Below are 27,534 nucleotides of genomic sequence, written 5' to 3'. Positions count from 1 at the left end.
AGCCATATTGAGATAAAACACTCTGAGAAAAAATTCTCCCTTCTTAATAAATCCATTCTATTTCACTGTAAGGTAAAAACATTTCCACTTACAACTGCCTCGGGTAAAGACACATGCATTTTAACTTGTTGTTACTTTTTGTATGATTTCCAGGATGCCTTTTTAAGCAGGAGTCTAAGGTTATTTCAAGGCAATATAGACAATATGAAACTCAGGCCCTTCCTGTACAGTTTACCACTGAATTTTCTAAACCCCCTACTTCAGAACAAATAGTACTGAAGCCCTCCCTATACTTCTAAATGACATGTATATCGCTGCTTAACTCTTTAAGAAAGGGAAGCCAATAGATTTGAGATTAAAAGATTAAACTGCTGAAAATATTATTAGAAACCAAGGTATCTCAGAGGTTTTTTTTTTTTTTTTTAGAGGGAGTCTTGCTCTGTTGCCCAGGCTGGAGGGCAGTGGCGCAATCTCAGCTCACCGCAACCTCTGCCTCCTGTGTTTAAGCAATTCTCCTGCCTCAGCCTCCAGAGTACCTGGGATTACAGGCGCCCACCACCATGCCTGGATAATTTTTTTATTTTTAGTAGAGATGGGGTTTCACCATGTTGGCCAGGCTGGTCTCGAACTCCTGACCTCAGGTGATCCACCCACCTTGGCCTCCCAACGTGTTGGGATTATAGGCATGAGCCACCATGCCCAGTCCATAAAGAACTCTTAAAAACTCAATAACAGGCCGGGTGAGGTGGCTCACGACTGTAATTCCAGCACTTTGGAAGACCAAGGTGGGTGGATCACCTGAGGTCAGGAGTTTGAGACCGGCCTGGCCAACATGGTGAAACCCCGTCTCTACTAAAAATAAAAAATTAGCAGGGTGTGGTGGCACAAACCTGTAGTCCCAGCTAGTCAGGAGGCTGAGGCAGGAGAATCACTTGAACCTGGGAGGCAGAGGTTGCGGTGAGCCAAGATCACGCCACTGCACTCCAGCCTGGGGGACAGAGTGAGATGCCATCTCAAAAAACAAACAAACAAAAAAACTCTCAAAAACCCCAATTTTAAAAAATGGGTGGCTGGGCTTAGTGGCTCACGCCTGTAATCCCAGCCCGAGATGGGCAGATCATGAGGTCAGGATATTGAGACCATCCTGGCTAACACGGTGAAACCCCATCTCTACTAAAAAATTGGCCAGGCATGGTGACAAGTGCCTGTAGTCCCAGCTACTCGGGAGGCTGAGGCAGGAGAATGACGTGAACCCGGGAGGTACAGCTTGTAGTGAGCCGAGATTGCACCACTGCACTCCAGCCTGGGCGACAGAGTGAGACTCCGTCTCAAAAAAAAAAAAAAAAAAAAAAAAAGGCAAAGACTTCAACAGACATTTCTCCAAAGAAGGTATATAAATGGCCAATAAACACATGAAAAGATGCTCAACATCATCTGTCATTACGGAAATGCAAATCAAAACCACAACAAGGCCAGGCATGATGGCCCACATCTGTAATCCCAGCACTTTGGGAGGCTGAGATGGGCAGATCCCCTGAGGTCAGGAGTTTGAGGCCAGCTTGACCAACATGGCGAAACCCCATCTCTACTAAAAATACAAAAATTAGCTGGGCGTGGTGGAGTGCTCCTGTAATCCCAGCTACTCGGGAGGCTGAGGCAGGAGAATTGCTTGAACCCAGAAGGTGAAGGTTGCAGTGAGCCAAGATTACATCACTGCACTCCAGCCTGGGCAACAAAGTGAGTCTCCATCTCAAAACAAAAAACAAGGCCGGGCACAGTGGCTCACGCCTGTAATCCCAGCACTTTGGGAAGCCAAGGCGGTTGGATCACCTGAGGTCAGGAGTTTGAGACCAGCCTGGCCAACATCATGAAACCTTGTCTCTACTGAAAATACAAAAATTGGCCAGGCGTAGTGGCATGTGGCTATAATTCTAGCTACTTGAGAGGCAGAGACAGAAGAATGGCTTGAACCCAGGAGGTGGAGGTTGTAGTGAGCCAAGATTACGCCACTGCACTCCAGCCTGGGTGACAGAGTGAGACTCTGTCTCAAAAAAAAAAAAAAAAAAAAAAAAAGCCAGGCACAGTGGCTCACGCCTGTAATCTCTGCACTTTGGGAGGCCAGGGTGGGTAGATCACCTGAGGTCAGGAGTTTGAGACCAGCCTATCCAATATGGTGAAATCCCATCTCTACTAAAAATACAAAAATTAGCCAGATATGGTGGTGTGCTCCTGTAGTCCCTGCTACTCGGGAGATGAGGCAAGGGAATCTCTTCAACCCGGGAGGTGGAGGTTGCAGTGAGCTGAGAGCACACCACTGCACTCTAGTCTGGGCGACAGACCAAGATTCCGTCTCAAAAACAACAACAACAAAAACCCAAAACCATAATGATAAACCATTTCACATCTACTAGAATCAAAGACAGATGAAAACAAGTGTTGGCCAGGTTGTGGAGCAACTGGAACCCTCATCCATTGTTGGTGGGAGTGTCAGGTGGTGCAGCTGCCAAGCCTGCTCCACAGTCTCTCCCATCTCAGCTGACGGCACCTCCACCTTCCTATTGCTCAGGTCAGAAATCCTGGGGTCTTCCCAATTCCTCTGTCACATACACTCCACACACAATGCATCAGCAAATCCCATTGACTCCACTTCTCTACTTATAAGGTAGATGCCGAGTACCTCACCACTTCTGCCACCACCACCCTCGTCCGGGGTGGGGGGACTCCTGAATCCCCGCTTGCCTTGACCTCCTCTTGCTGGTCCCTGATGGTCCAGTCTCCACATAACAGCCAGGGAGAAGTTGTTAGAAACCTAAGTCAGCTCCTACCATGCCTTTGCGCAAAACCCTCCAGAAGCTTCTACTGCAAGATTGCTCATCACACTCAAGGCCAACGCCCATCTCCTCACTGTGGCCCGCAGGACCCACACAAACTGGTCTCTGATGGCCACTTCACCTCCCTTTACAACACATCTCTCACCACTCACTGCGCCAGCTACATGGGCCCCTGGCTGTACTTCAAGCACAAGTCCTTGCACCCCAGGGCCTTTGCACCTGCCGCTTCGTTGCCTTGATGCTCTTCTCCAAGTTTATCTCATGGTTCTTGCACTTCATAGAGGCCCTCCCTGAACACAACTTCTAGAATGACCCTTGTCTCTCAATCCCTCAGGTGAATGAGGTCTTTGGCACCCTCAGTGCTATTCACAGGGCTCTATATTGAGCTGACCTTCCTTTCTCCACTGGCACGTACATCTCATGTGATCAGGGACTTGGTTTTGTTCACTGACATAGTTACAGTATCTAGGCAAGTACCTGGGACACAGGATGAATCTTTATAGATGAGGAACCTGAAACTCAGAGAGACAAAGCAACTCAGTGAATCAGAGGCAGAGAAAAGACCCAGATCCAGACTCCAAAGCCCATGACTTCACCCTAGAAGGAGAAAGGAAACCACGGACCTCTCCAGTTACCCAGAGCACTAAGGCTCATCTGGCCTCCTAGTGTCTTAGTTCCATCAGAATGGAACTACAAACCAGGGCTTAAAAACACCACCAAAGCAGCCCAGGGACACCCTGGAGATAATTCAACATGGAACCCAGAGCGTCAACCTGAGAAAAGCCCTGGCCCTGGCCCCCTGCTCCCTATCTCTGCCTACTGCCCTGCCAGACACCTCACTAGTCCCCTGGCTCACCTGCCCTGGAAACCAGGGCCAGGATACTGGGAAGGGCGTAGCTTTCTAAACCAGGGCAGGGCATCCAGCAGGCCCTCCCATCCCATGCTCAATGCCAGCTTTGCCCCTTTAGTGGAGTCCAGTCAATTGACTGGGGAGAAAAAATGACAAATATGCAGGAGCTTAGAAAAGGGAAGCTGGCCCCTAACCGGGGGCGGGAGAGAGACAATGGGAGCTCAGGACGAACTCCCACCAGCATGCTGGAACCAGCTCTGCTCCCGCCAACACTCACCCTAGGCCTGGCCTGGCTCACTCAGGCTTTTGGAGAAAGCCTCCTGGGGGCCTCTGACAACTCCCAAAGTCTGCTGAGAATCACTCTTGCTATTTGAGACTCTTAAGCTGAAGTCCTTCAAAGGTCCTTTCCTGAATATACTGGGCAGCTCGATGCATTTCCTGAACTGCCAGGGCAGGCTCCTATTGGCCCTGCAGGATTATAGCTGGGTCAGCAATAGTGGATGAAAAAGAGGAACATGGAGATGCTAAAGCCCCAGGGCCAATCCACAGAGCAAGGGCATTTCACAGATCTGGTTGGGGAAATCTTGGCGGAGCCTAGTGCTGCACTAGCTCCTAATTTGCAAACTTGGAAACAAGCCATTCCCAGGGCACATGGGTGAAATGTAGTAGAAAAACGCCTGTGACCCTGATCTGTGGACCCTGTTTCCACCTCCACTGTGCCTCCCTGGACTATCCAACATGGTGGGGTCTGCTTTCACAGCCAAGAGGAGGGCTCGGTCCTGCCTTCATTTCACCGAAGCATCCAGGTGTGGGAGAGACAAGCTAACCTCCCACCCTGCAGAACTTCTCCAGATCCAGGATCCTGCAAAGTCCAACTCAGCACAGGTGCTCAGAGGTGGCCAAGGAGAAAGAAAACAGATCTGAGCACAAGTCCTTCCTCCAAAATTGATGAGGGCACAAAAAACCCTGGCTAAATTCCCAAAGGCTGCAGGCCCTGCAGGCTCCACAGATCAGGCAGGGCACAGCCCTGTACAATGTCCCTGGAGAAAAAGGGGGACTTCAGTCACAGATGGACATTCCTGCATCACCCAATTGAGAACTAGAATTCTAGGTCGGGTGTGGTGGCTCATGCCTGTAATCCCAGCACTTTAAGAGGCCGAGGCAGGTGGATCACCTGAGGTCAAGAGTTCAAGACCAGCCTGGCCAACATGGTGAAACCCCATCTCCACTAAAAAAATACAAAAGTTAGCTGGGCATGGTGGCATATGCCTGTAGTCCCAGCTACTTGGGAAGCTGAGGCAGGAGAGTTGCTTGAACCTGGGAGGCGGAGGTTACAGTGAGCCGAGATTGTGCCACTGCATTCTGCATTCTGGCATGAGCAACAGAGCAAGACTTCATCTCTCCAAAAAAAAAAAAGGCACCAGGATTCTCCCAGGCCCAGCTCCCCACAACCATGTGCCTGGGGACAGAGAGCTTCTGCCACACCACAGTGGTCCTGCAAGACCACTACTGAAATCCTCACCACCCTCCTTCCTTGCTGGCCAGAACTTCCCCGGACAGTGTCAGACATTCTGGGGTCAGGTATCTGGAGGCCTCCTGAACTCCTCACGAGCCTTACTCCTTCCTAAAGAGGGTAAAAATGTGGGGCGTGAAAACTCAGAAATGTAACCTGAAATCTTCAGGGTCTGCAAATTCTCAGGGCTGATGCAGGGAGCTCCCTTTGTGAGTCACCATCAGCAGAGGGAGCTAACTTTGGCTAAGTGCTTCACAACTGTCCAGAGAATGCCACCTGGCAAGCCCAGGGCCCATCCTTGACACACATGGCAGACCAGGCTAGAGAGGGAATGCGACCACATGCTCCCAAGTGTCCAGGACAACGCCCACTCTATGTCTCATCCCCTTCTCTGACCATATGGTTGTTGGTTGTGGTACCTTCTCCTCCTCCCATGAGCTCATTAATCTTGCTATTAATACCAACTAGCATCTGCTACCTGGCTATCCAAAACAGCAGTGGCTGAACTACCAGCTCTAGGGAAAAGCTACCTGGAAAAACAGGACCCAGACGCTCCTCCAAAGGGAAGCATTTCTGAAGGGGACAAAACTCAGGTACCACCCTGGACTGGGCCTCCTCCCAGACAAACCAAGACCTGCTAGTGGCATGTGCTGTTTTCAGCAGCTTGGGGCTATGAGCTGGGTGTTCTATACATCTCAGCTCTGATGCCCCCAAGTCCCCAGGGGATGACTTTTACCCAGAGACAGCTTGACACTCAGGTTGCTATGGGGATGGCGGTCACTGATCCACCAGGGTCTTAGCAGCCAAAGCAGCACCAGGCTCAGGGGGGCCTCCTGGGCTCCAGGCTGACAACCATCACGGGCACAGGAGGCTGCTGGGCAGTGGCACTGCAGCAGCCAGTGCTGTGTGGATGTGCACCGAGTCGCTGAGCTGCTGAGCCAGCTCCCAGCAGAGACACCAGGCCTTGTGGAACAGCCAACAAGAGCTCAGGAGGCAGTTAAAGGCCCTCCCAGGCTTGGAGTCCCTTGTGGTACCCCGGTACCAAGATCCTGGAGCTGATACCCAGCCTGGGTCTGACTCTGACTAGCTGTGTATCCCAGGGGGAAGTCCCTGCATATCTAGCCTCAGTTTGCTCATCTGCAGAACGTGATGAATCTATCTGCAATCTAACTAGCCACAGGAAAACATCCACAGCATAAAGCATCATAAATGACATCCCGCAGGGTTGCACCCTGGGGCTCTATCTCTGCTCTGATGTGCTCCCCAAAATCCATCTCACTCTGTTCCCACCCTCCCATCCCTGCTGAGCTTGACACATACATGACCTTTGTGATATGTCTTTCCAGGTAAGGTGGTCATTCCCTTTATTCGAACTCCTTGGTTCCCCAAAATATAAGCTCTCATAGACCAGGGAGCTTTGATTGCCAAGAAGGGACAGAGATGACCAGGTCTTCACCTAAAACCCTGACATATCCTCTCTCTTTTTTTTTTTCTTTTATATATACACCTTCAATAGAGACGGGGTCTCACTATGTTGTCCAGGCTGGTCTCAAACTCCTGGACTCGAGTGATCTCCTACCTCAGCCTCCCAAAGTGTTGGGATTACAGGCATGTGCCACCGTGCCTGCCCCATCCTTGCATATTCTCAAATTTTAGTGGGCATCAGAATTGAATCACCTTGGGAGCTTGCATAAAATGCAGATTCCCAGGCTCATCTGGCAGGCATTCTGGGGCTGTGGCAGGGCCCAGGAGTCTGCATTTTAACAAGCACCCTCAGTGATTGAGGTGTGCAAATGTGTAGAGCATGCTCTGAGAACTCAGTGCTACAGACCGTCCCCTGACCTCCGCCCGACCCCAGGCTGTCATGCCTTCTTGCCCAGCACTCTGGAGGAGAATCCTGTAGTATCCTTCCCACCAGTTTGTCTACATGCACATCTGCATGCATTCTCCAAGGCCCCATACAAACAGCACCTCTTCTCTATGGCTTCCTAGGTGGTCTCCCCTCCCTCAGCCCAAAGCCCTTTTTTTGCTCTGCTGGTCCAGGAAGTCACAGGGAGTGCTGTGGGGTGGCACCGTGCCTAGCACACAGCAACTGTGGGCTGATGTGAGCGGAACTGTCCAGCCGTTGGATGGAGCAGCCCTCAATGCCCCTCTCTGACAGGGCCCGCCTCTTACTGAGGCTTGAGAGGGGAAGTGTAGAGTCACACAAGGACTTCTCTGAGGCCATTCGGGCGTCCGTTTTCAGTTCTAAACAACAGAGCCCATGACGCTGGGTGATGGGGTCAAAGCGACCCTCTCTGGAGCCGCAGCCAGGTGCTGAGTAAGCGGCCGGGCCTGCACTTCAGCACATTCCTCGCCTTTCTCGGGATTCTTTCTCCCCCTTTTTCAGTGACACAACTTATACACCAAATCCTCCTGGCTGATTTCTGTTCAATTCAATATATAGGTGATTTTGGGTTCAATTTTGTTATTAGGTTACAGGTAATTCTCATGTAAGTGTTGATTAAAGTTAAAAAAGATTAGCTTCCCATCCCATAGACTAGAATTCTCCCTGGGCCTGACTGTAATTTCGGTGCAGCATCTGTTACTGCCTGGAGCCTCTGGGAGAAGCCTCCAAGCCACACTCGGGGAGACAGCGGACCCAGAAAGCCCAGCAGATCACCCGCACAGCACCGGGCTGGTGCAAAGGAGGGGCCCAGCCAGCTGCCCCCAGGGAGGAGATGCTCCAGCAGCCTGGCCCTGGACAGCGCAGTCCAGGCATCCATCCAGCAGACACCTATACTGCACCAGAGGCGGGACAGAGGACTCGTGTGATGGTGAACACGGCCCAGACCCTGGCCCCGAGGGGCTCCCGACGTAAGTAAGACTGGCATGGAGCTCCAGGGCACATGCTGACTTGGAAGGGGTCAGAGAGGGCTTCGTGAAGGAAGTGAAAGAACAGAGGCTGGAAGGCTGTTGAGGGGGATTCCAGGAAGAACTTTCCACCCTGAGCTGTAACATGGAGATCAGGCCACCACCCCTAAAACAGGGCAGGGCCGCTGAGGGGGTCAAGGGAGCAGAGAGCTGTCTCCCTCATGCCATTCTATGAAAGGAGAAGCTGTTTCCTCACAGCCTGGTTTCTGCTGATCTACCCGTGACCACAGATATTTTAACAAGGTTCCCAGTGTAACCCTCAAGCCAACTGACCTAGTTTAGGCTCTCTGGCAGCAGACCCTGAACCAGCAGCCTCAGCTTCCAAAGGGGAAAGCCTGGCTGGCTGCAGCTGGGGGAACCTTCCCTGGAAAGTCTCTTGGAGAAAGAGTGTGATCAGGTGGAGGCAGGAACGAGCCTGGGAGCCCCCGTGCCAGCACACAGCTCCCAGAGACAACACGGGCAGCAGCAGACCAGGGCATGGCCCCAAGAGGTCCCCAGGCAGAGAAAAAACAAGGAGCTTCCTTGACAAAATGAGCCAAGTCTAGGCAGTGTCCCTCTCAGCAACACCTCAACAAGGGCCTATTCTTTTTTCTTTTTTTTTTTTTCGAGACGGAGTCTCGCTCTGTCACCCAGGCTGGAGTGCAATGGCGCGATCTCGGCTCACTGCAAGCTCTGCCTCCCGGGTTCACGCCATTCTCCTGCCTCAGTCTCCTGAGTAGCTGGGACTACAGGCGCCCGCCACCACGCCCAACTAAATTTTTGTATTTTTAGTAGAGACGGAGTTTCACCATGTTAGCCAGGATGGTCTCAATCTCCTGACCTTGTGATCTGCCCACCTCAGCCTCCCAAAGTGCTGAGATTACAGGCATGAGCCACCGTGCCTGGCTGGGCAAGGGCCTATTCTGAGGCACCGTAGGAGGATGACAGTTCTATAGGTGACTGGCCATGGGTGGCCTTTTCAAAGAGCCATCAGAGGCCTGGAACTGTACTTGCTGGGCACCACCCCAGTGCAGCACTGAGGCAAGAAGAGACCCGGAGCTTTCAGGGAACCAGCATATCGGAAGGCACCCATAGGTGCAGGGCCCAGGGTAAAAATGCAGCAGAAGGTGCTCCCCGTTTGTTCTGCCCCTTTCTGAAATACCTAACTGCCCAAATCATACCTGTTCCTCAAGTAAACACCGTCCTGCTTTAAAAAGCATGTGACCGGGCTGGGTGCAGTAGCTCATGCCTATAATCCCAGCACCTTGGGAGGCCAAGGCGGGCAGATGACGTGAGGTCAGGAGTTTGAAACCAGCCTGGCTAACATGGTGAAACCCCATCCCTACTAAATATACAAAAATTAGCTGGGCATGGTGGCATGCGCCTGTAATCCCAGTTACTTGGGAGGCTGAGGTAAGATAATTGCTTGAACCTGTGAGGCTGAGGTTGCAGTGAGCCAAGATAGCAACACTGCACTCCAGCCTGGGCGACAGAGTAAGACTCCGTCTCAAAAAAAAGAAAAAAAAAAAGTTTTCTTGGCAATTATTTAAGAGCACAGCAAAATTATCATAAGTAAAAAATGCATGTTAAAAATGGGTATTAAAGCTGGGTGCAGTAGCTCACGCCTATAATCCCAGCACTTTGGGAGGTCGAGGTGGGTGGATCATGAGGTCAGGAGATTGAGACCATCCTGGTTAACAAGGTGAAACCCCGTCTCTACTAAAAATACAAAAAATTAGCTAGGCGTGATGGCGGGCACCTGTAGTCCCAGCTACTCGGAAGGCTGAGGCAGGAGAATGGTGTGAACCTGGGAGATGGAGTTTGCAGTGAACCAAGATTGCGCCACTGCACTCCAGCCTGGGCGACAGAGCAAGACTCTATCTCAAAAAAAAAAAGAGGGGGGGGTATTAAGGTATTAAAATCTTTATAGTCCCGGCCTTGTGCTACCGATATATGCATGTTTGTGAAAGGATGATAGGAAACTTAACAAAGGGTAAGAGAGATTACGGCTATGTAGTAGGATTCAATGTTTCAAACTTCTCAGCTCTTTCTCTCATTCCCCAGTTTTTTACAATGACTATGCACAATTCTATAACTGGGAAAAAAAAAAATCATTACCCGTTAGAGGGAGCCACACTGGCCATGAGAGAGGCCTGGACTCAGCACTCCACAGGGACTGCTTCGGGAAGCTCTGGCCCTCCCCATTCCTGCAGCTGCCCCTTCTCAGCCGGGCAATCTTCCTGAGAAGTACTGAGTTACCCTGGTTGCCAGGTCTGCTTAGACACCCTCGTGGTCCCACCCCCACAAAGAATAAGACAGAAGCCACAGTTCCAAGCTCAAGGAGCTCAGAGTCTGCTCAATAGATGGATTAGGAGACAGTGTGGATGTAGCACAGCCAAGGTGCATGTACATGTGACAGGAGGGCCTGGCCCAGGCTGCAGGGGGCAGGGGAGCAAGGTGGGGATGTAGGCTGGTTCCTGGTGGCCAAGAGGCAAATGCAGTGGCAGAAAGGCATGAACATGGCCATTCACTACGGCCCTTTACAGTGTGAGGTCAGGTCTTGCTCGCCAAGCTAAAGGGGCTGGATTTTATCTTCAAGGCAGTGGGGAGCCACCGAATGATTTTAAATCGGGTGGAGGCCAGGCATGGTGACTCCTGCCTATAATCCCAGCACTTTGGGAGGCCAAGGTGTGTGGATCATCGGAGTTCAGGAGTTTGAGACCAGCCCGGGCAACATGGTGAAACTCCATCTCTAATTCACTGAGTATGGTGGCGGGCACCTGTAACCCCAGCTACTCGAGAGGCTGAGGCAGGAGAAACACTTGAACTGGGAAGATGGGGGGTGCTGTGAGCAAAGATTCCGCCACTGCACTCCAGCCTAGGCGACAGAGCAAAACGCCTTCTCAAAAAAAAAAAAAAAAAAAAGTTGAGTAGAGACCCACTAATGTCACTCTAAGCCTCCAAAAGTCTCCCTAGCTGTCTCGAGGTAGAGGGCAGACCTGAGGGGGCAAGATGCCAAGTCGAGATGCCAGTTAGGAGTGATCTGAAGCAGTGAGACAAGAGTGAATATGGGCTCCGTCCAAGGGGGGCTCGAAAGGAGAGGGACAGAATGAAGCAGGTCCGAGGAGCCTGAGGATGGACTCAGTAATCAGTCAGGTTCCTGGGGAAGAGAGGAGTCCAGGCTGAGTCCTCAGGTGCTGCATACTTGCTGGGCACTGGTCAGGGCAGAGCACAGGTGGAAAATCCACATGGCTGGGCACGGGTGGCTGTGGGGATGCTGGCCAACAGTCAGCGGACCATGCTGTCGGTTGAGGTCACAGGAGTGCGTGTGGGACAGGGAGAAGAGAGGGGGCAACCCTGGAGGATGCCAGTGTGACTGAGGGAAGGGAGTGGAAAACAGCTGGTGGGGGTGACGTGAAGAACAAGGGAAGGAAAGGAGGCTGTCATTGGTGGTCTCAGCCCAGCAGAGGCCAGGCAGGCTGGGAACTGGCGGGCCACTGGGGCCTCTGCTGGAACCACCTGGTGAGGCCTTAAGGGTAGGCCCCCACCCCAGGGTCTCCAGCACCCTGCCTGGCTCCCCACAGATAATCAACAAATGTGACTGAGGAAAGAATCGAAGGGTGGGGGGTAAAGGGGTGCCTATGGCCCCCTCCCTGGGCCTCAAGGAAAGGAGCAGTGCCCTAGGTACCAGACCCCTCCAGCCATGGAGGGGAAGCATGTGCAGGGCTAAAGGTGGCGGCCAGACCCTCAGAACCAACGTCGGGTGCTGTCTGTCGGAGGGGCTGCCTCAGACACCCTGCTAGGGGAGTCCCTGGGGACATGGAGTCTCCTCTGGCTCAGGGAACACTTAGAGCAGCCTGGAGCATTTGCTGAGAGACAGCGCCACCTAGTGGGCAGGAGGTGCACGGCAGGCCATTACCTGCAGGCTCCAGACCTTTGGAGTTCATCATGGCAGTCCCTGCACCCTGCTCTGGCCCCTGCATCCTGCCCCAATCCCTGGAGACAACAATCCAGGGCTTCTGCCACCTAAGCAGTGTCTCAGCCCCTGACAGCAGGACCCTGCAGCATCAGCCGAGATTGGCTCTGCGATAGAGAAGGTGGGCAGGTGAGATTTTAACCAAGATCCATTTGGCCACATGGCGCAGGCAGAGATGCAGGGTCCTGCCCTCATGTGGTAAGTCCACTATGGGAATGGGTTGACTGCGGTTCTGTTGTTGTTGTTGTTTGTGGTGTTATTAGGCTCGCAAAGAAACTACTACGCTTGTGAAACGCTTCCAGGCATAGCTGACCCCTCCCCTCTCCACCAGGCATAGCTGACCCCTCCCCTCTCCACTCCCAGTCCACAGAATTCTCAGAGCCTCCTGCAACTCAGGTCTCCTGTGTGGCTCAGGCCCCGGCAGCCAGGTCAGAGGTATCTCTACAGAGGCAGGGGCAGTCCACAGGGCGCCCCAGCAGCAGGGAATGACTCCCACCACCTATTCCCCAACAATTCCCTGGGGTCCTCCCTGGCTCCAGCTTCAGCTCCAGGGGCCCTCTCTCCAGAGGAAGAAGTAGCTGCGGACACCAACCACCCAGAAGGGCCCAGACTCCACGGCCCCACACAGTTGGTCACAGCTGCCGGCTTGCTCCAACGGCTCAGCCATTTCAGGGCAAGGTCAACAGCTAAGCGGGGTCACTGACTTTCCTCAACAACTTGGCAGAGTTCATTTTTATTCTCAACTGTTGGTTCAGGTAGGCAAGATAAAGAGTTCTCCTAAAATATTTTAACTTTCCCTTATGACAAAGAAACAAATGTACAATGTTAAAATATTTGTTTTACAAAAATGTGTGACTTGGAAAGTTAAAGTTTCTTATAATAGTCCTATCCCCCTAACAATTTTTTATTGTTGTTTGAGACAGAGTCTTGCTCTGTCGCCCAGGCTGGAGTGCAGTGGCATGATCTCAGCTCACTGCAAGCTCTGTCTCCCGGGTTCATGGCCATCCTCCTGCCTCAGCCTCCTGAGCAGCTGGGACCACAGGCACCCGCCACGACACCTGGCCTTTTTTTTTTTTTTGCGATGCAGTCTTGCTCTGTTGCCCAGGCTGGACATGCAGTAGTGAGATCTCGGCGCACTGCAGCCTCTGCCTCCTGGGTTCAAGTGATTCTCCTGCCTTAGCCTCCCGAGTAGCTGGAATTACAGGTGCATGCTACTATGCCCAGCTAAATTTTGTATTTTTAGTAGAGATGGGGTTTCACCATGCTGGCCAGGCTGGTCTCGAACGCCTGACCTCAGGTGATCCACCCGCCTTGGCCTCCCAAAGTGCTGGGATTACAGGCATGAGCCACGGCACCCAGCCTGTTGCTGCTTTTTATACTGACATATGATCCTACATTTTGATGTCTCTTATTTTGATTTTTTCCCAAGAGTATTCAACTGGAGGCTTTCTTACCATCCCAGCTCAAATTCAGGTTAACTCAGTGACCAAGACCAGGTGGGAAGGAAGGTGAGTCCCCAGGGACTCAGAAGCCTGAAGGTTTCAGGTTGACATGAGTCAGAAGCCAGGGTAGAGGGTGCCATGCTAGAAACCCAGATTAGCCCTGGAAGAGAAGAGACCTCACCCAAGAGATCCCAGGATGGGGCAGGAGCCAACGCCACACAGAACAGGCTGCTGCATGATCCAGGAGGCACACCTGGGCAGACACACCCAGGCAGGCTGGGTGTGGTGAGCTGCTGTCCCAGGGAGCTCCTGAGCTTCTGCTGAGTTTCTGCTGAGTTGGGTGCACCAGCCAGGTCACACCCAGCATTGGCGCTTGGGAATAGGCCCGTGTGACAGGGCAGAGCCCTAAGACATCCAGGAGAACAAGGGTTGGCTGGTGATCTAGGTCAGGCCCCGCATGCCAGCTTCATAGCACAGCAAACGCAGCCGTCAGCACTCTGCTTCTGGGTGCCCACTCGTGTCTGGACATGCCACAGGTTGCAATATTTCCTGGCCAGTCATTCCAACAAAGCATCAAGAGAATAAAAGGAAAGGACTCTAAGGAGATGCCGGTCAGAATACTGGGCCTCCGTGTCATGATAAGCCTTTTAGAGAAGGAGAAACTTGCTAAGCAGCCAAGGGACATGGAGCTGTCCAGTAGCCATGTGGGTCATGGGCAAGATGGCAGACAGTGAAGCGCTCCTCAGGCACAGGTGTACATCCCGGGACTCCCAGTAACCAGCTGGCTGCATGGCCCAGTGACTTACTGCTCCAAATCCCAGTTTCCTTGCCCATTAAGTGGAAGCATTAATAATACAAATAGTAGCTACCGACAACAGAATGAAGCGATGCTGCTTGCTACACAACGAACACTCACACCCTGCCTGCTACCATGCTGATTGGTTGAGGTCACCCAAAAAAGACAGAACTCCCTCAGGCGCACAGAGACATCGGGTCTTTGGCGCACTCCTCCTGGCCACAGCCAGGACCACACGACCCGCAATGTGGCCTGTGCTCAGGACAACAGTGACAGCATTGTCCTAGCACACAAGGGCAGTTTCTCTCTCCTGGACAGGGTGCTGGGTGGGTAGGGGTCAGGCCAAAGCTTAAGGAAATGCAATAAGCAGTCTCTGCAGTTATGAGGGCACCCAGACATCTCCATTTCCTGCCTCTTCCAGGTCTAAGAAAGGGATCCTGCCATTTGTCTTGTAGAGTCTTTGGCTCCCACCTGAGGAAGGAGATGGGATCAGGTGGGAGGCTCCGGAGGCTCCCTGGCTCAGCTCTGTGGGTGGAGGGAGCTGTAGCCCCTCCTAGGCAGTCCTGGGTCTCACGGATCACCCATCAAAGAGGGCTGGAGCTACGTTTTCTAAGGGAAGCCACTGCCCCAGCCCCTCTGCCGCCGACTCACCCTGGTCAATGGAGTGCGGAGGCAGCTGGCTGAGCTGGCTGTTGACCACCCCTGCATAGGTGCGCAGGAACTCCTCCTCGCTGGCTGTCAGCTGCAGGAGAGAGCTGTGGTGAGCGGCAGCATACACCTGTTCCCTGAAAGGCACCTGCACCCCTAGAGGCACCGCCCAGGCCTGCTTGGTTCCTGGATGGTGCGTCCTCCTTTGCTTCTCGGGCCTCTATTCCTGAGATGTGACCCCCTTGCTTTCAGGGCCAGCACACCCCCTCCCACCCTGCTTAAACTTGGTCCAGGGGTCCAAAGGCCTTGCCACTCAGACTGAATCTGAGATTAGGGTACGGTCTAGTACAGGGTCAGTGGAAGACACAGGTCCTGCCCAGAAGGCTGAGGGGTGAGTCCATGTCCCTCCGCTCTTTTTGAGAAATACCCCTGCACCCGCATGCCTGCTGCCGTCTCAGCTCCCGTCCTGCCAAGTTGTCCCTGAGCTGCCCCCCGGGAGAGAAGACTTTCGGGGTTGTGAGGGGGAGAAAAAGGTCAGGGCCTTGAGGCTCTCACCCGTCTGGCCCCAACCCGGCATGGGGGTGGGCAGACTGCCCAGCAGTGCCCCCAGAACGCGAAGTGCTAGGCCCTGTGCCTGGGGGGCCGGAAGCAGCCCTAGAGCCAAGCCACAGGCCCAGCGGCCCCTCCTCAGCCTGTGGCTCCGCAGGAGGCAGCTGCAGTGGCTCCGCCCTCCAGCAGCCCAGAAGGGCCCCTCCCTGGGAGCCCCTCCCTGGGGGCCCACTGCCTGACATCCCGCGGGCACTCACGTTTGATCCCATCTTCCGCAGCATGAGCAGCACTCGGACTTTCTGCTGAATGTACATCTCCTCCGGACTCTTCCCGGGAGCTCCCTCGCGGTTCATCCCCCTGCCCGGCGCTGGGGACTCCTGCAGAGCAAGCAACAGCATCAAAAGGAAAGAGATCAGGATGTGACATACTGGGACACTGACACCTGCTAGTGACCCTCACTCCTCTCAGGAGCCCCTTTCCACCCGCAGTCTCCCTTCTGGGAGCATGGGGCAGGTGGTGAGGTACAGGGTTCCTCCCTCACCTCACCCACGCTGATCCCAGCTGGCTGGACTGAGCAGCTCTATTCTCCAGCAGGCTGCAGGGGCTGGCCTGCCTGCTTCCTCTGTGCATGGAGCTGCTGGGTCCAGGGAAACTGAGATGACTGAACTGCTGGTTATTTCTGCCTGCTAGTCACCCCAGAGCAAAGCTCCTGCTACAAATAAGCCCTAAGACACGTGGTGCATGAAGCCCCAAATGTCCCAGGTTTTCAGAAGAAGCAACTTCCACAAAGGGCAAAAAAGTGATGGGATCAGAGGCAGCTGGTTAGGGTCTTTGGCTCGAGAAACCGTGAGATCATTGCCCAGCCCCCAAACACTGAGACAGCTCCCTTGGCAAAAGCCCCTGACAAGTTTAAGAGGCCAGGGTTGTGGCTCCTGGGCTGGGCTCCAAGAGGTCCCTGGATGGAAAGACGGTGGCCCAGGGCTGTAGGGCTTGCTACCTCAGCCCTCACAAACCCACCCCACCTGTCAGAGGGTAGCTCCTGCAGGCAGCTGGGAAGGCCAGCAGCGTGTCCACATGCAGCAGGGACCTAACCTGTAGAAAGCCCCAGGAGAGAAGTCCAGAGCCCCCTCCCTCCAGGAGGAGCTGGAGGAGAGGAAGCTGGATATGGAGGGGCTTGGGTTACACACTGGTAACTCCTGGATGAGTCAGAAATAACACAGCAGCTGCTGGGGTGGAGCCTTATCAGCCCTGGTGCCAAGGAACTGCGCTCGGAGAACCACGGAACCAAGCTGGAGGGCCAAGAACACTCCTCGCACCATCCGTCCCTCCAGGACCAGCAAGCCCTGGACCAATGGGCTTTCCCAGGCAGGGTGGCTCTCTGTGCAGAGGGCAGCCTCAGCAATGTGCCAGAGCCTGGGCAGCAGCCTCCCTGTAGGTACTTGTCAACTGCTCATTCCCCATAAGCTAATGGGGCCCTCGCCCTAAAAGTGCACACAATAAGCTAATAGCAGCTGCATGCTTGATGCGGCACAGGTCTCTTTCCAGCAACTTCTGCTAAACCCCTATAGCCCAGACTCTCTTACTCTGATGTCTGCTCCCTTTCCACCTCCTCCTGGGCTCAGAAAGCGGCCTAAGTGATAACTGGGAGCTAGGAAAGAGGAGTCAACTGCCTCAGGAATGGTCTCTGATGACAGGGACCCCCAGCCACTCCCCAGGGCCAGGGTGCACCCCAGCGTGGGGAAGGCCGTAACTTCCTGTGCAGCTGAGCAGGGAGCTCTGTTCTGGGGCATCACTCCTCACACTGACCCATTCTCACTTCCTTTCACTTCACTAGACGTGGAGCACTGCGGGTCTGGAGCTGGACTCTACACAGCCTCATGGGGTGAACCTTGTACCCCGAACCTGGGTGTGGATGATGATGTGGTCTCCACCTCTTCTCCAGTGGCCACCTGGATCTGGGTTACTATGTGACCTCCTCATGATCTCCCCACTTCATTTCTTGTCCTTTTCTCTACACAATAGCCAGAATGATCTTATGACCTTTTTTTTTTTTTTTTGACACAGGGTCTCCCTCTGTCGCCCAGACTGCAGTGCAGTGGTGTGATCATAGCTCACTGCAGCATCAACCTGCTGGGCTTCAGCAATCCTCCCAACTCAGCCTCCTGAGTAGCTAGGATCACAGGTGCACATCACCACGCTTGGCTAATTTTTTAAATTTTTTTCTGTAGAAAAAGTCTTGCTATGTTGCCCAGGCTGGTCTCAAACTCCTGGGCTCAAGTGATCCTCCCACCTCATCCTCCCCAAAACAGATGACATCACTCCCTGCTTAAATCTACCTTAGAATGCATTTCGCAATCCTTGCCAGGACCCTGCGAGGGCTCTGCTGTCAGCCCTGCCTCCCTCCCCAGCCTGCCTCTTCTTCCTCTTCCCCTTGCTCTGCCTTCCTGGCGCTCGGCCATTCTAGAACATGCTGAGAAGCTCTTTCCCTCTGGCAGCCTTTGTACTGGGTGTCCCCTTAGCCAGGAACTGGCTTCTTTCCATCCTTTGTCTCGGTGTAGAGGCACCTTCCTAGGGAAGCCTTCCCTGACAGTTGCTCTGGTGCCCAGGAATACAGTGGTACAATCAGAACTCACTGCAGCCCTGAACTCCTGGGCTCAAGCGATCCTCCTGCCTCAGTCTCCTAAGTAGCTGGGATCACAGGAGCACGCCACAACACCCTGCCACTTTTAAATTTTTTTGTAGAGGTCTTGCTATGTTGCCCAGCCAGGTTGGTCTCAAACTCCCGGCCTCAAGCAATCCTCCTGCCTCGGCCTCCGAAAATATTGGAATTAACAGGCATGAGCCACCATGCCCGCCTGTCCTGATTTTCTGAAAGTGCCCTGTTGGAGAACTTGCTTATTGTCTCTCTCCCCTGCCTACTGCAAGGCCAGGGCCCCCTCTGCTGTGCTCACTCCTGTCGTCTGGGAGCCTAGCATTTGGCAGGCACTTAATAAATACTGTCTGCTTAGCTAAATGGAATATAGTGAGACAGGCTGTGGTGTCTGAGCTTCTCCCACTCTGCAATATCCACACCCATCTAGGCCCAAATGTCATTGTGTTAACAGACCAAAGTACCTAACCCAGTCTCCCATAACCAAATTTAGCTTTTACAAAGGACTCACACTTGCAAAGTAGTGTGCCTTGGGCTATCGTGTTCTCCAAAGAACATCTGAAATGCTCCAGAAAGGCTTTGAGCTGGGAGTTAGGACTTCCAGGAGTAAAACCTTCCAATTCTGTCCTGTGCCTAAAGGCTAGTTTTCATTTGCTCTCTCATGATGAGAGACAGGGTGCAATACAAGGAGCTGGCCACTAGGTGTCGCCACACACAAAAGCACCAGCGTTGCTTCCTCCCCACTCCCAGCAGGTTCTCCTAGGGCTCCAGACCACCTGGTTTAAGTCCACCAGTCTGTTTTTTCTTTTTTTGAGATGGAGTCTCGCTCTGTGGCCCAGGCTGGAGTGCGGTGGCCGGATCTCAGCTCACTGCAAGCTCTGCCTCCCGGGTTTACGCCATTCTCCTGCCTCAGCCTCCCGAGTAGCTGGGACTACAGGTACCTGCCACCACGCCCGGCTAGTTTTTTGTATTTTTTAGTAGAGACGAGGTTTCACCGTGTTAGCCAGGATGGTCTCGATCTCCTGACCTCGTGATCCACCCGTCTCGGCCTCCCAAAGTGCTGGGATTACAGGCTTGAGCCACCGCGCCCGGCCTAAGTCCACCAGTCTTTAGCCAATGTGGGAAGCAGATCACTCCTGCTCTGGCTCTCCCTATTCCAATCCTACTATCACAAACCACATTCCAGCCCCGGGTCCCAGAGCAAGATCTATTTGTTCATTCAGAGAGCCAGCCCTGCCCAGGTAAGGACTGATGTCTGGTTTTTGCTGCCGCATCCACACAGGAGCCAGTGGTCTGGGTACACAGTAGCTGCTTCCCAGAGGAGCATCAGTTCCGTATCAAAGACTGCTTCCATCACAGACCACCTCCATGGGGCCAGCTTTACAGAACGTTGCCCTGTCCAACAAGCCATCTATGAACAGCTCGCACCGATAGGTGCTGCCCCGTCCTCCCGGCTGGTGCAGCCCCTCATGCTGGGATTCCTAGGGCTTGGGCTGCCCAGCTGTGGGCCTGTGGTGTCATTGGTGCCCGCATTTTGGAGCCAGGTTACTCCTGCTTCAGTTCACTTCCCTGGAAGAGACAGTTCTTCTCGCTTCAGAGAAGACCCTTGACTTGTCTTTTCTAAAAGTGTGGTCACGGAGAATTCTTCCAGCTCTAGTTTGAGCTGATTCCGCCCTGCTGCCTAACAAGAGGGCACACTCAGGGCTGGGTCTGAAGCAGAAATGCAGCCAGGAGCACATGTTCCCGTCCTTCCCATTCCAACCCAAACAGAAACACCGTGGCTGGCTTACATAATTCTCTCCTCATCTGCAGTAAAGGTGTCAGTGTGGAGCAAACTCGTAATTGGAGAGAATAAATCATAATCAACCCAAACAATATAGACATTTCAGTCATGGTGTGCTATGAGTATATTAAAGTATGTCTCTGTCACCTATACAAGTAAACGTGCTATTAAATTTTTATCACAATTCTGACAAGCATCAGATTCATTTCACTTGAGAAATCTTATTTTCCCCTGCAGGGATCAAAAATTGGTCTCCATTAGACTATGTTTAAATTACATAAACTAAAACTGCAACTAAATTAGACACACTAATTATTCATCCAGTCCTTGAACGTGAGAACCAAAAGTAATGATGGTTCTCAATTATGATTTCTTGGCTATTCCCATCAACATTCCAGCGTCTAAAATGGGGCAGCTTCCACTCCAAATCCTAAGAAAATTTCTGTTAGCTGCCCAAGTCAGAGGTGAGCCAAAAAAAGGAAAATGAAAAGAAACAGGCCAGGCACAGTGGCTCACGCCTGTAATCCTAGCACTTTGGGAGGCTGAGGCAGGCAGATCACCTGAGGTTAAGAGTTTGAGACTAGCCTGGCCAACATGGTGAAATCCAGTCTCTACAAAAAAATTAGCTGGGCATGGTGGCAGGCGCCTGTAATCCTAGCTACTCAGAGGCTGAGGCAGGAGAATTGCTTGAACCTGGAAGGTGGCAGTTGCCTGGAGCCAAGATCACGCCATTGCACTCCAGCCTGAGCGACAGAGTGAGACTCTGTCTCAAAAAACAAAAACAAAAACAATAAAACAGAAAAGAAACAACAAGCAAGTATTAACTATCCAAATTAATGGTGAGGGGACAGGTTTGTGATTATATTATGTAGTGGACAACCACACATTCTGCAAAAAGTGGGTGCCATCCCAGAAAATGACATCTGATTGGGGCAAACACAATGAAGAGACATTAAGGCACACACCTTCAATTTAGATAGAGACACTCCTGCTACACACACACACACACACACACACACACACACACACACACACACACGGTTCGGAGCTGCCTCTCTGTTGAAGGAAGCTTGGCTGGTCAGGAAAGGATGGTGAGGAAGTGGCTCCCGACCACTGGGAAAGGTACACACAACGGGAGAACTGGCCTTGGCTTCACAGGCCACACCACGTTCTCAGGGAGACACCCAAGGGCATCTGTAAGAGGCACGCTCAGATACCACACTCCTTCCCAGTCTTTGCAGGGACCTAATCTCGACCACCATGTAATCTCCAGCTTTTAAGCAGTTGATCTCACTTTTGAAGAATCAGGACGTAGTACAAGAGGAACCTGGAGAACAAGACTGCTGAAAGTCACATGTGGCAGTTGGAGGCTGGACGGCTGTGGCTCCCTGTATGGGTCTCTGTCTGGGAAATGCAACTCATTCTAATAAAGAGCTCTGAAAGCTGGCCTCACTTTGACAGGCACGAGTGGCCCTGAATACAAACACAGCCACCTGCACTCCTTTTTATTTTTAAACTGGAAGCTAATGCTGTTGAACATCCACATTTATCTATGTTAGAATATCCACTTATACCCAGGGTGGTCTTGCACCTGCTAGCAAGATGTCAAGTAAGCTCAGGCGAGGCCAGGCAGCAAAGCTGCTCCCTCAGACACACGAGCTGCCTCCAGCCTCTGCACTCATCTTTTGTTTTGTCCATTTTCAAACACACTGTGATAGATTCTAATACATTTAAAAACATACAATTTACATTTTCATAATGTTTACATTGCAAAAAATACAACGCCACAGAATTGGTGGTTCCTAAAGCTTATATGAAATATTATCCAGAGTCTGCACATGTCTTAGCCTAAAAGAAATCAGCAGCACCTTAACATTCTCCAGAAGAACCAACACATCTGGAGAAATGAGCACCATTAGGGCTCATGGTGAAAAGTAACAGATGAGCTAACTTCATGATCAGCCCTGGAGCCTGGCGTCCAAGACGACTCCTCACCCCCCACCCCACACTACCATATGGCCACATTACAGAGTCCTTCCCTTGGGGGCCTTACCTGCTTCTGGAAATTGACTTCAGGCAAACAGGTGCTCAACTGTGAGGGGAGGGCTGTGGCCGGGCAGAAGTAGGAAGGTGCCGCCCTGCGGAAACACAGAACATGGGTCATGGGAGGAGTCAGGAGGGCCCAGGCAGCTGCCAGGGCTTGGTCTGGAGCACACGCCCCACGCTGAGGATGCACAACTGCTGGCGGGAAGCTCGTGGAGCTGGGCTCTGCCGCGGTCCCGAAATACCTGCGTGTCTGGCAAGCCCAGGAAACCCGTACCCACGCCTCTGGGATAAATAAGGTGCTGACGGCAGCTCAGCTGGCCTGGCATTTCCGGCCGAAGCAGGTCAGTCTGCTCAACACCACACACCCTGTTCCCCTTGGCTTAGTCACCAAGTCTGATTGAGATGCTGTGTTCAGAGACACTGTGGACCAGAATGCATCACTCCAGGATAGCTGATGCCCAAGTCCCACACCTGCACGAGAGAATGCCCCACCTACCAAATCTAACATGACAAGCAAGGCACAGGTAGCTCAGCACCCTGCAGCTTCTGTGCTCAGTGCATGTATATGTGTCTGTGTGCTTGGTGAACACCTACAGTTGTGTACATAAACATCAACTAACACAGATACATGCTAGAAACACACGAAAAGCACAGTTGCAGCTTGTTCGCAGACCTACAGCCTAGCCACATGTCTACATGCCCCCAGTACACCTCTGGCAGGAATTTGAGAACACTGCCTTCTTTCCTTCTGCCTCCCACACACGAGCTCATCGTTCAGGTCACCTGCACAGGTTAATGGAGCAGGAGTATGGACTGCTGAGGGGGCGGAGACACAGGAGAAGCAGGAGGCTGTGAGGGGGCAATGGGAGCCTTACCCACCCACTCCAGCTGTGCCACCTGCTCTGCTGGGGTGCAAGACCCAGTGCCTCGCATCTCCAAGGCACATTTCAATCATCCCAATGAATGGTGAGGGCACAGGTCTGTGGTTATATATTAATGCGGTAGACAACCACATGTTCTGTAAAAAATGGGTACTTGGCCGGGCGCGGTGGCTCAAGCCTGTAATCCCAGCACTTTGGGAGGCCGAGACGGGCGGATCACGAGGTCAGGAGATCGAGACCATCCTGGCTAACACGGTGAAACCCCGTCTCTACTAAAAATACAAAACCTAGCCAGGCGAGGTGGCGGGCGCCTGTAGTCCCAGCTACTCTGGAGGCTGAGGCAGGAGAATGGCGAATGGCGTAAACCCGGGAGGCGGAGCTTGCAGTGAGCAGCTGAGATCCGGCCACTGCACTCCAGTCAGGGTGACAGAGCGAGACTCTGCCTCAAAAAAAAAAAAAGGGTACTTTTGCTGGGCGTGGTGGCTCACGCCTGTAATCCCAGCACTTTGGGAGGCCGAGACCTCCCAGCACTTTTGGGAGGTGTTCGAGACCAGCCTGGCCAACACAGTGAAACCCTGTATCTACTAAAAATACAAAAAATCAGCGGGGTGTGGTGGCGGGCACCTGTAATCCCAGCTACTTGGGAGGCTGAGGCAGGACAATCGGTTGAACCCGGGAGGCAGAGGTTGCAGTAAGCTGACATCACGCCACTGCACTCCAGCCTGGGGAACAGTGTGAGACTCCATCTCAAAAAAATAAAAAAAGTGGGTGCTTTTACACCCACTTTTACTAACCACTCTTCTACAACCACAGGGCTCTCAGCTGTCAGCCTTGTAGTGGGGGAAAGGTTGCCAGAGAACACGTTGAGAAACTGGTTCTGAGAGAGGTGCGGGGCCAGTGACAGCTTGGAAACCACTGTCTTCAATGAATTCTGAAAAGAAAGTTGTTCGATGACCCAAGGTGCTGAGGAAGATGTGTTTTCCATAGAGAGCAGGATTTCAAAAGCCTCCCCTAAAGTCAGACATCGCTGTAAACCTCTGACTCTCTGTTCTCTGTGTCCCTTTAACCAGCCATGGCCCTGGGATAGAAGAGCTGTCACCCACCACTGCCACCCCCTCCACCATCAGACTAACCCTACAGGAACAGGCCATTTATAGCAATTAATTGCTCTTTTATTCCTCTAGATATCAAAGCACCAAAATACCAAGGAACCCTGGGGAACTTTCCACCCAAGTCCCCACATTCTTTCAAAAAGAGATGAAAAGAGAATCTTCCTCTACTTCTGAAGGGCTTTAATTTCCTCTACGACCACAACAGCCAATTATCACTCCTGTCTACTGGGCTCAGACCCCTCCAAGAAGCACAGGGGAACACTGTATTCCTGACTTCACGGGAAGGGGTCAAAGGACAGGGACTGTCCAAGGATTCACGGACAGCTGTTCTATTTGTCATTTAATTTTTGTTTTTTGCTAACCAAACAGCAGCATATTTGCCATTTTAAAAATTTTATTTATTTATTTATTTTTCACTTTAAGTTCCAGGATACCTGTGCAGAATGTGCAGGTCACACAGGTATGTATACATGTGCCATGGCGGTTTGGGTACCTATCAACCTGTCACCTAGGTTTTAAGCTTTGCATGCATTAGGTATTTGTCTCAATGCTCTCCCTCCCCTTGCCCCCAGGCCCCCAACAGGCCCTGGTATGTGCTGTCCCCTCCCTGTGTCCATTTGTTATTGTTCAACTTCCATTTATGAGTGAGAACATATAATGTTTGGTTTTCTGTTCCTGTGTTAGTTTGCTGAGAATGATGGCTTCCAGCTTCATCCATGTCCCTGGAAAGGACACGATCTCATTCTTTTTTATGGCTGCACAGTATTCCATGGTGTATATGTGCCGCATTCTTTATCCAGTCTATCATTGATAGGCATTTGGGTTGGTTCCAAGTCTTTGCTATTGTAAATAGTGCTGCAATAAACGTAAGTATGCATATGTCTTTATAGCTGAATGATTTATAATCCTTTGGGTGTATACTCAGTAATGGGATTGCTGGGTCAAGTGGTATTTCTGGTTCTAGATCCTTGAGGAATCGCCACACTGTCTTCCACATGGTTGAACTAATTCACACTACTACCAACAGCGTGAAAGCGTTCCTATTTCTCCACAGCCTCGCCAGCATCTACTGCTTCCTGACTTTTTAATAATCACCTATGTTTGTCATTTTTATAGTCAGGTCAATGTTCCCAGTTTACAGAGGAAGAAACTGAGGCTCAAGGCCCCGCAGGCCCCAGGGCCCATGTAAGACAGTAAGTACGCTCCAATAACTGGATTCAGTTTTCAGTTCTGCTCTGCCACTGATTGGTTGTGTAAAGCAAGGCCAGTGACTGCTCTTCTGTGCACTTCATTTCATCACCTGTAGAAAGGCGATAGATCGTCACCTCTACCACATCTTCCCTCAGTGGAGGTGAGACTAGGGCTGGCTTCACGGGCCTGAGGCCTGGACAGTCACACAGGGCCTGTATTCAGGAGGGCCCCATGCTTGGTTTACTGTTCTGCTCTCATCGTCTTGAAATTCTTTTTTTTTTTTTTTTTTTTGAGAGAGAGGGTCTTGCTCTGTTGCCCCAGCCACAGTACAGTGGTGCAATCATGGCTCACTGCAGCCTTGAACTCCCTGGCTCAAGCAATCCACCCACCTCAGCCTCCTGCATGGCTGAACCACAGGCACGCACCACCATACCCGGCTAATTTTTACATTTTTTATAGTGACAGGTTCTCACTATGTTGCCTAGGGTGGTCTTGAACTCCTGGGCTCAAGCAATCCTCCCACCTCGGCCTCCCATTACAGGCATGAGCCACCACATCCAGCCTTGAATTTTTTTTTTTCCCCCTGAGAACAGAGTTTCGCTTTTATTGCCCAGGCTAGAGTGCAGGGGCACGATCTCAGCTCACTGCAACCTGCGCCTCCCGGGTTCAAGCGATTCTCCTGCCTCAGCCTCCCGAGTAGCTGGGATTACAGGTGCCTGCCACCATGACTGGCTATTTTTTGTATTTTAAGTAGAGAGGGATTTCACCATGTTGGCCAGGCTAGTCTCAAACTCCTGACCTCAGGTGATCCGCCCACCTCAGTCTCCCAAAGTGCTGGGATTACAGGCGTGAGTCACCATGCTGGGTCCTGGCCTTGAAATTTTTAATCATTTCTGAACAAGGGGGCTTGCACTGAGCCCTGCAAATGATACAGCTGGTCCAGAACGAGAAAAAGGTCAAGATGCTTCTCAAACTGCCAAGGGTTCCACAACCTTAAGTAGACACTAACAGGACTCAGGAAGGATTTACTGAAACTTAATTCTAGGTACACACGGCCCTGAACCAGGCTTGGGGAGCACAAGGTACAGAACTGGGGCGGTGACACTGAACCTGCATTCCAGGAGTTGACTGAGTGTGGCTGAGGAAACCACACAACACAAGGCAAAGAGAAAACTGCACAAATAATACATGATAATGAGCCAAAAAGGTATGTTAGGTCAAGACACAAACCCTCCTAGAGTGCTAACCACGTATCATGTACTGTGCCAAGTATCTGCCCCTGAGGAAAGAAGACCCAGGGCCTTAAGCCAGCATAGTAAGTGGCAGAGCAAAGAGGTCTAGTAAGCTCTGCAAGACGGCAGGGGAGAGGCTGGCTGCCGACCGCCCCGGGGAGAAGTCACTGGAACTGGGCCTTGAAGGAGGAACAGGAGTTGCTGGTAGAGGGAAAGGGGAAGGCACATGACACAGAAGTTCAGCAAACAATTACTGAGCATCTGTTCTATGGCAGGCATTGAGAATACACAGGTGAGCAAAACAGCCATGGCTTACATGTGATGAGGGGCTTCCAGTGAGCAGGGAGACAGACACCAATCAAGTCACCCAGATCAATGATCTGACATTGAGACAAAGAAAATGAAGGTTAAGTTTGAGTCGCCTTGAGGATGTGCGGCTGGGAGCCCAGAGGAGGAGTTGGTAGGGGTGGCATACACGTAGGAAGGCCCTGAAGCAGGAAGATATGTGGCTTAGGCCAAGTTAGAGCTGGACCATAGGGGCACTCAGGGGGAGGGGAAGAGGTGTTTCAGCAGAAGGAAGTCAAGCTTCAGCTTGAAAAGATCACTGTGGGGCCAGACGCGGTGGCTCATGCCTGTAATCCCAGCATTTGGGAGGCCGAGGCAGGTGGATCACGAGGTCAGGAGATCGAGACCATCCTGGCTAACATGGTGAAACCCCGTCTCTACTAAAAATACAAAAAATTAGCCGGGCGTGGTGGTGGGCGCCTGTAGTCCCAGCTACTCAGGAGACGGAGGCAGGAGAATGGCATGAACCCGAGAGGCGGAGCTCGCAGTGAGCTGAGATCGCGCCACTGCACCCCAGCCTGGGCGACAGAGCGAGACTCCCATCTCAGAAAAGAAAGAAAAGAAAGAAGGCCGGGCGCGGTGGCTCAAGCCCGTAATCCCAGCACTTTGGGAGGCCGAGACGGGCGGATCACGAGGTCAGGAGATCGAGACCATCCTGGCTAACACGGTGAAACCCCGTCTCTACTAAAAAATACAAAAAACTAGCCATTCTCCTGCCTCAGCCTCCCAAGTAGCTGGGACTACAGGCATGCGCCACCTCGCCTGGCTAGTTTTTTGTATTTTTTAGTAGAGACGGG

The 27,534-nt window shown here is 52.2% G+C and overlaps 1 protein-coding gene across 2 annotated transcripts in view; it reads right to left on the bottom strand.

Annotated features, from left to right (window-relative positions):
* The window catches only part of CTNNBIP1 (catenin beta interacting protein 1), a 67,502-nt gene that overhangs the window by 9,337 nt on the left and 30,631 nt on the right, over positions 1 to 27,534 (bottom strand). For both annotated transcript variants that reach the window (XM_023215299.2, XM_023215300.2), the window contains exons 2-4: positions 21,984 to 22,068; positions 15,755 to 15,874; positions 14,952 to 15,042 (exon numbers count right to left, since the gene is read on the bottom strand). In XM_023215299.2, coding sequence (XP_023071067.1) covers positions 14,952 to 15,042; positions 15,755 to 15,850 — 187 coding nt within the window. In that variant the 5' untranslated portion in view covers positions 15,851 to 15,874; positions 21,984 to 22,068. The remainder of the gene's footprint in view (positions 1 to 14,951; positions 15,043 to 15,754; positions 15,875 to 21,983; positions 22,069 to 27,534) is intronic.

This window comes from Piliocolobus tephrosceles, chromosome 1 (assembly GCF_002776525.5).
Source record: "Piliocolobus tephrosceles isolate RC106 chromosome 1, ASM277652v3, whole genome shotgun sequence".
Taxonomy (NCBI): Eukaryota; Metazoa; Chordata; class Mammalia; order Primates; family Cercopithecidae; genus Piliocolobus; species Piliocolobus tephrosceles.
The sequence above is the reverse complement of the archived record's forward strand: the minus strand, read 5'-3'. Positions and strand labels throughout refer to the sequence as shown.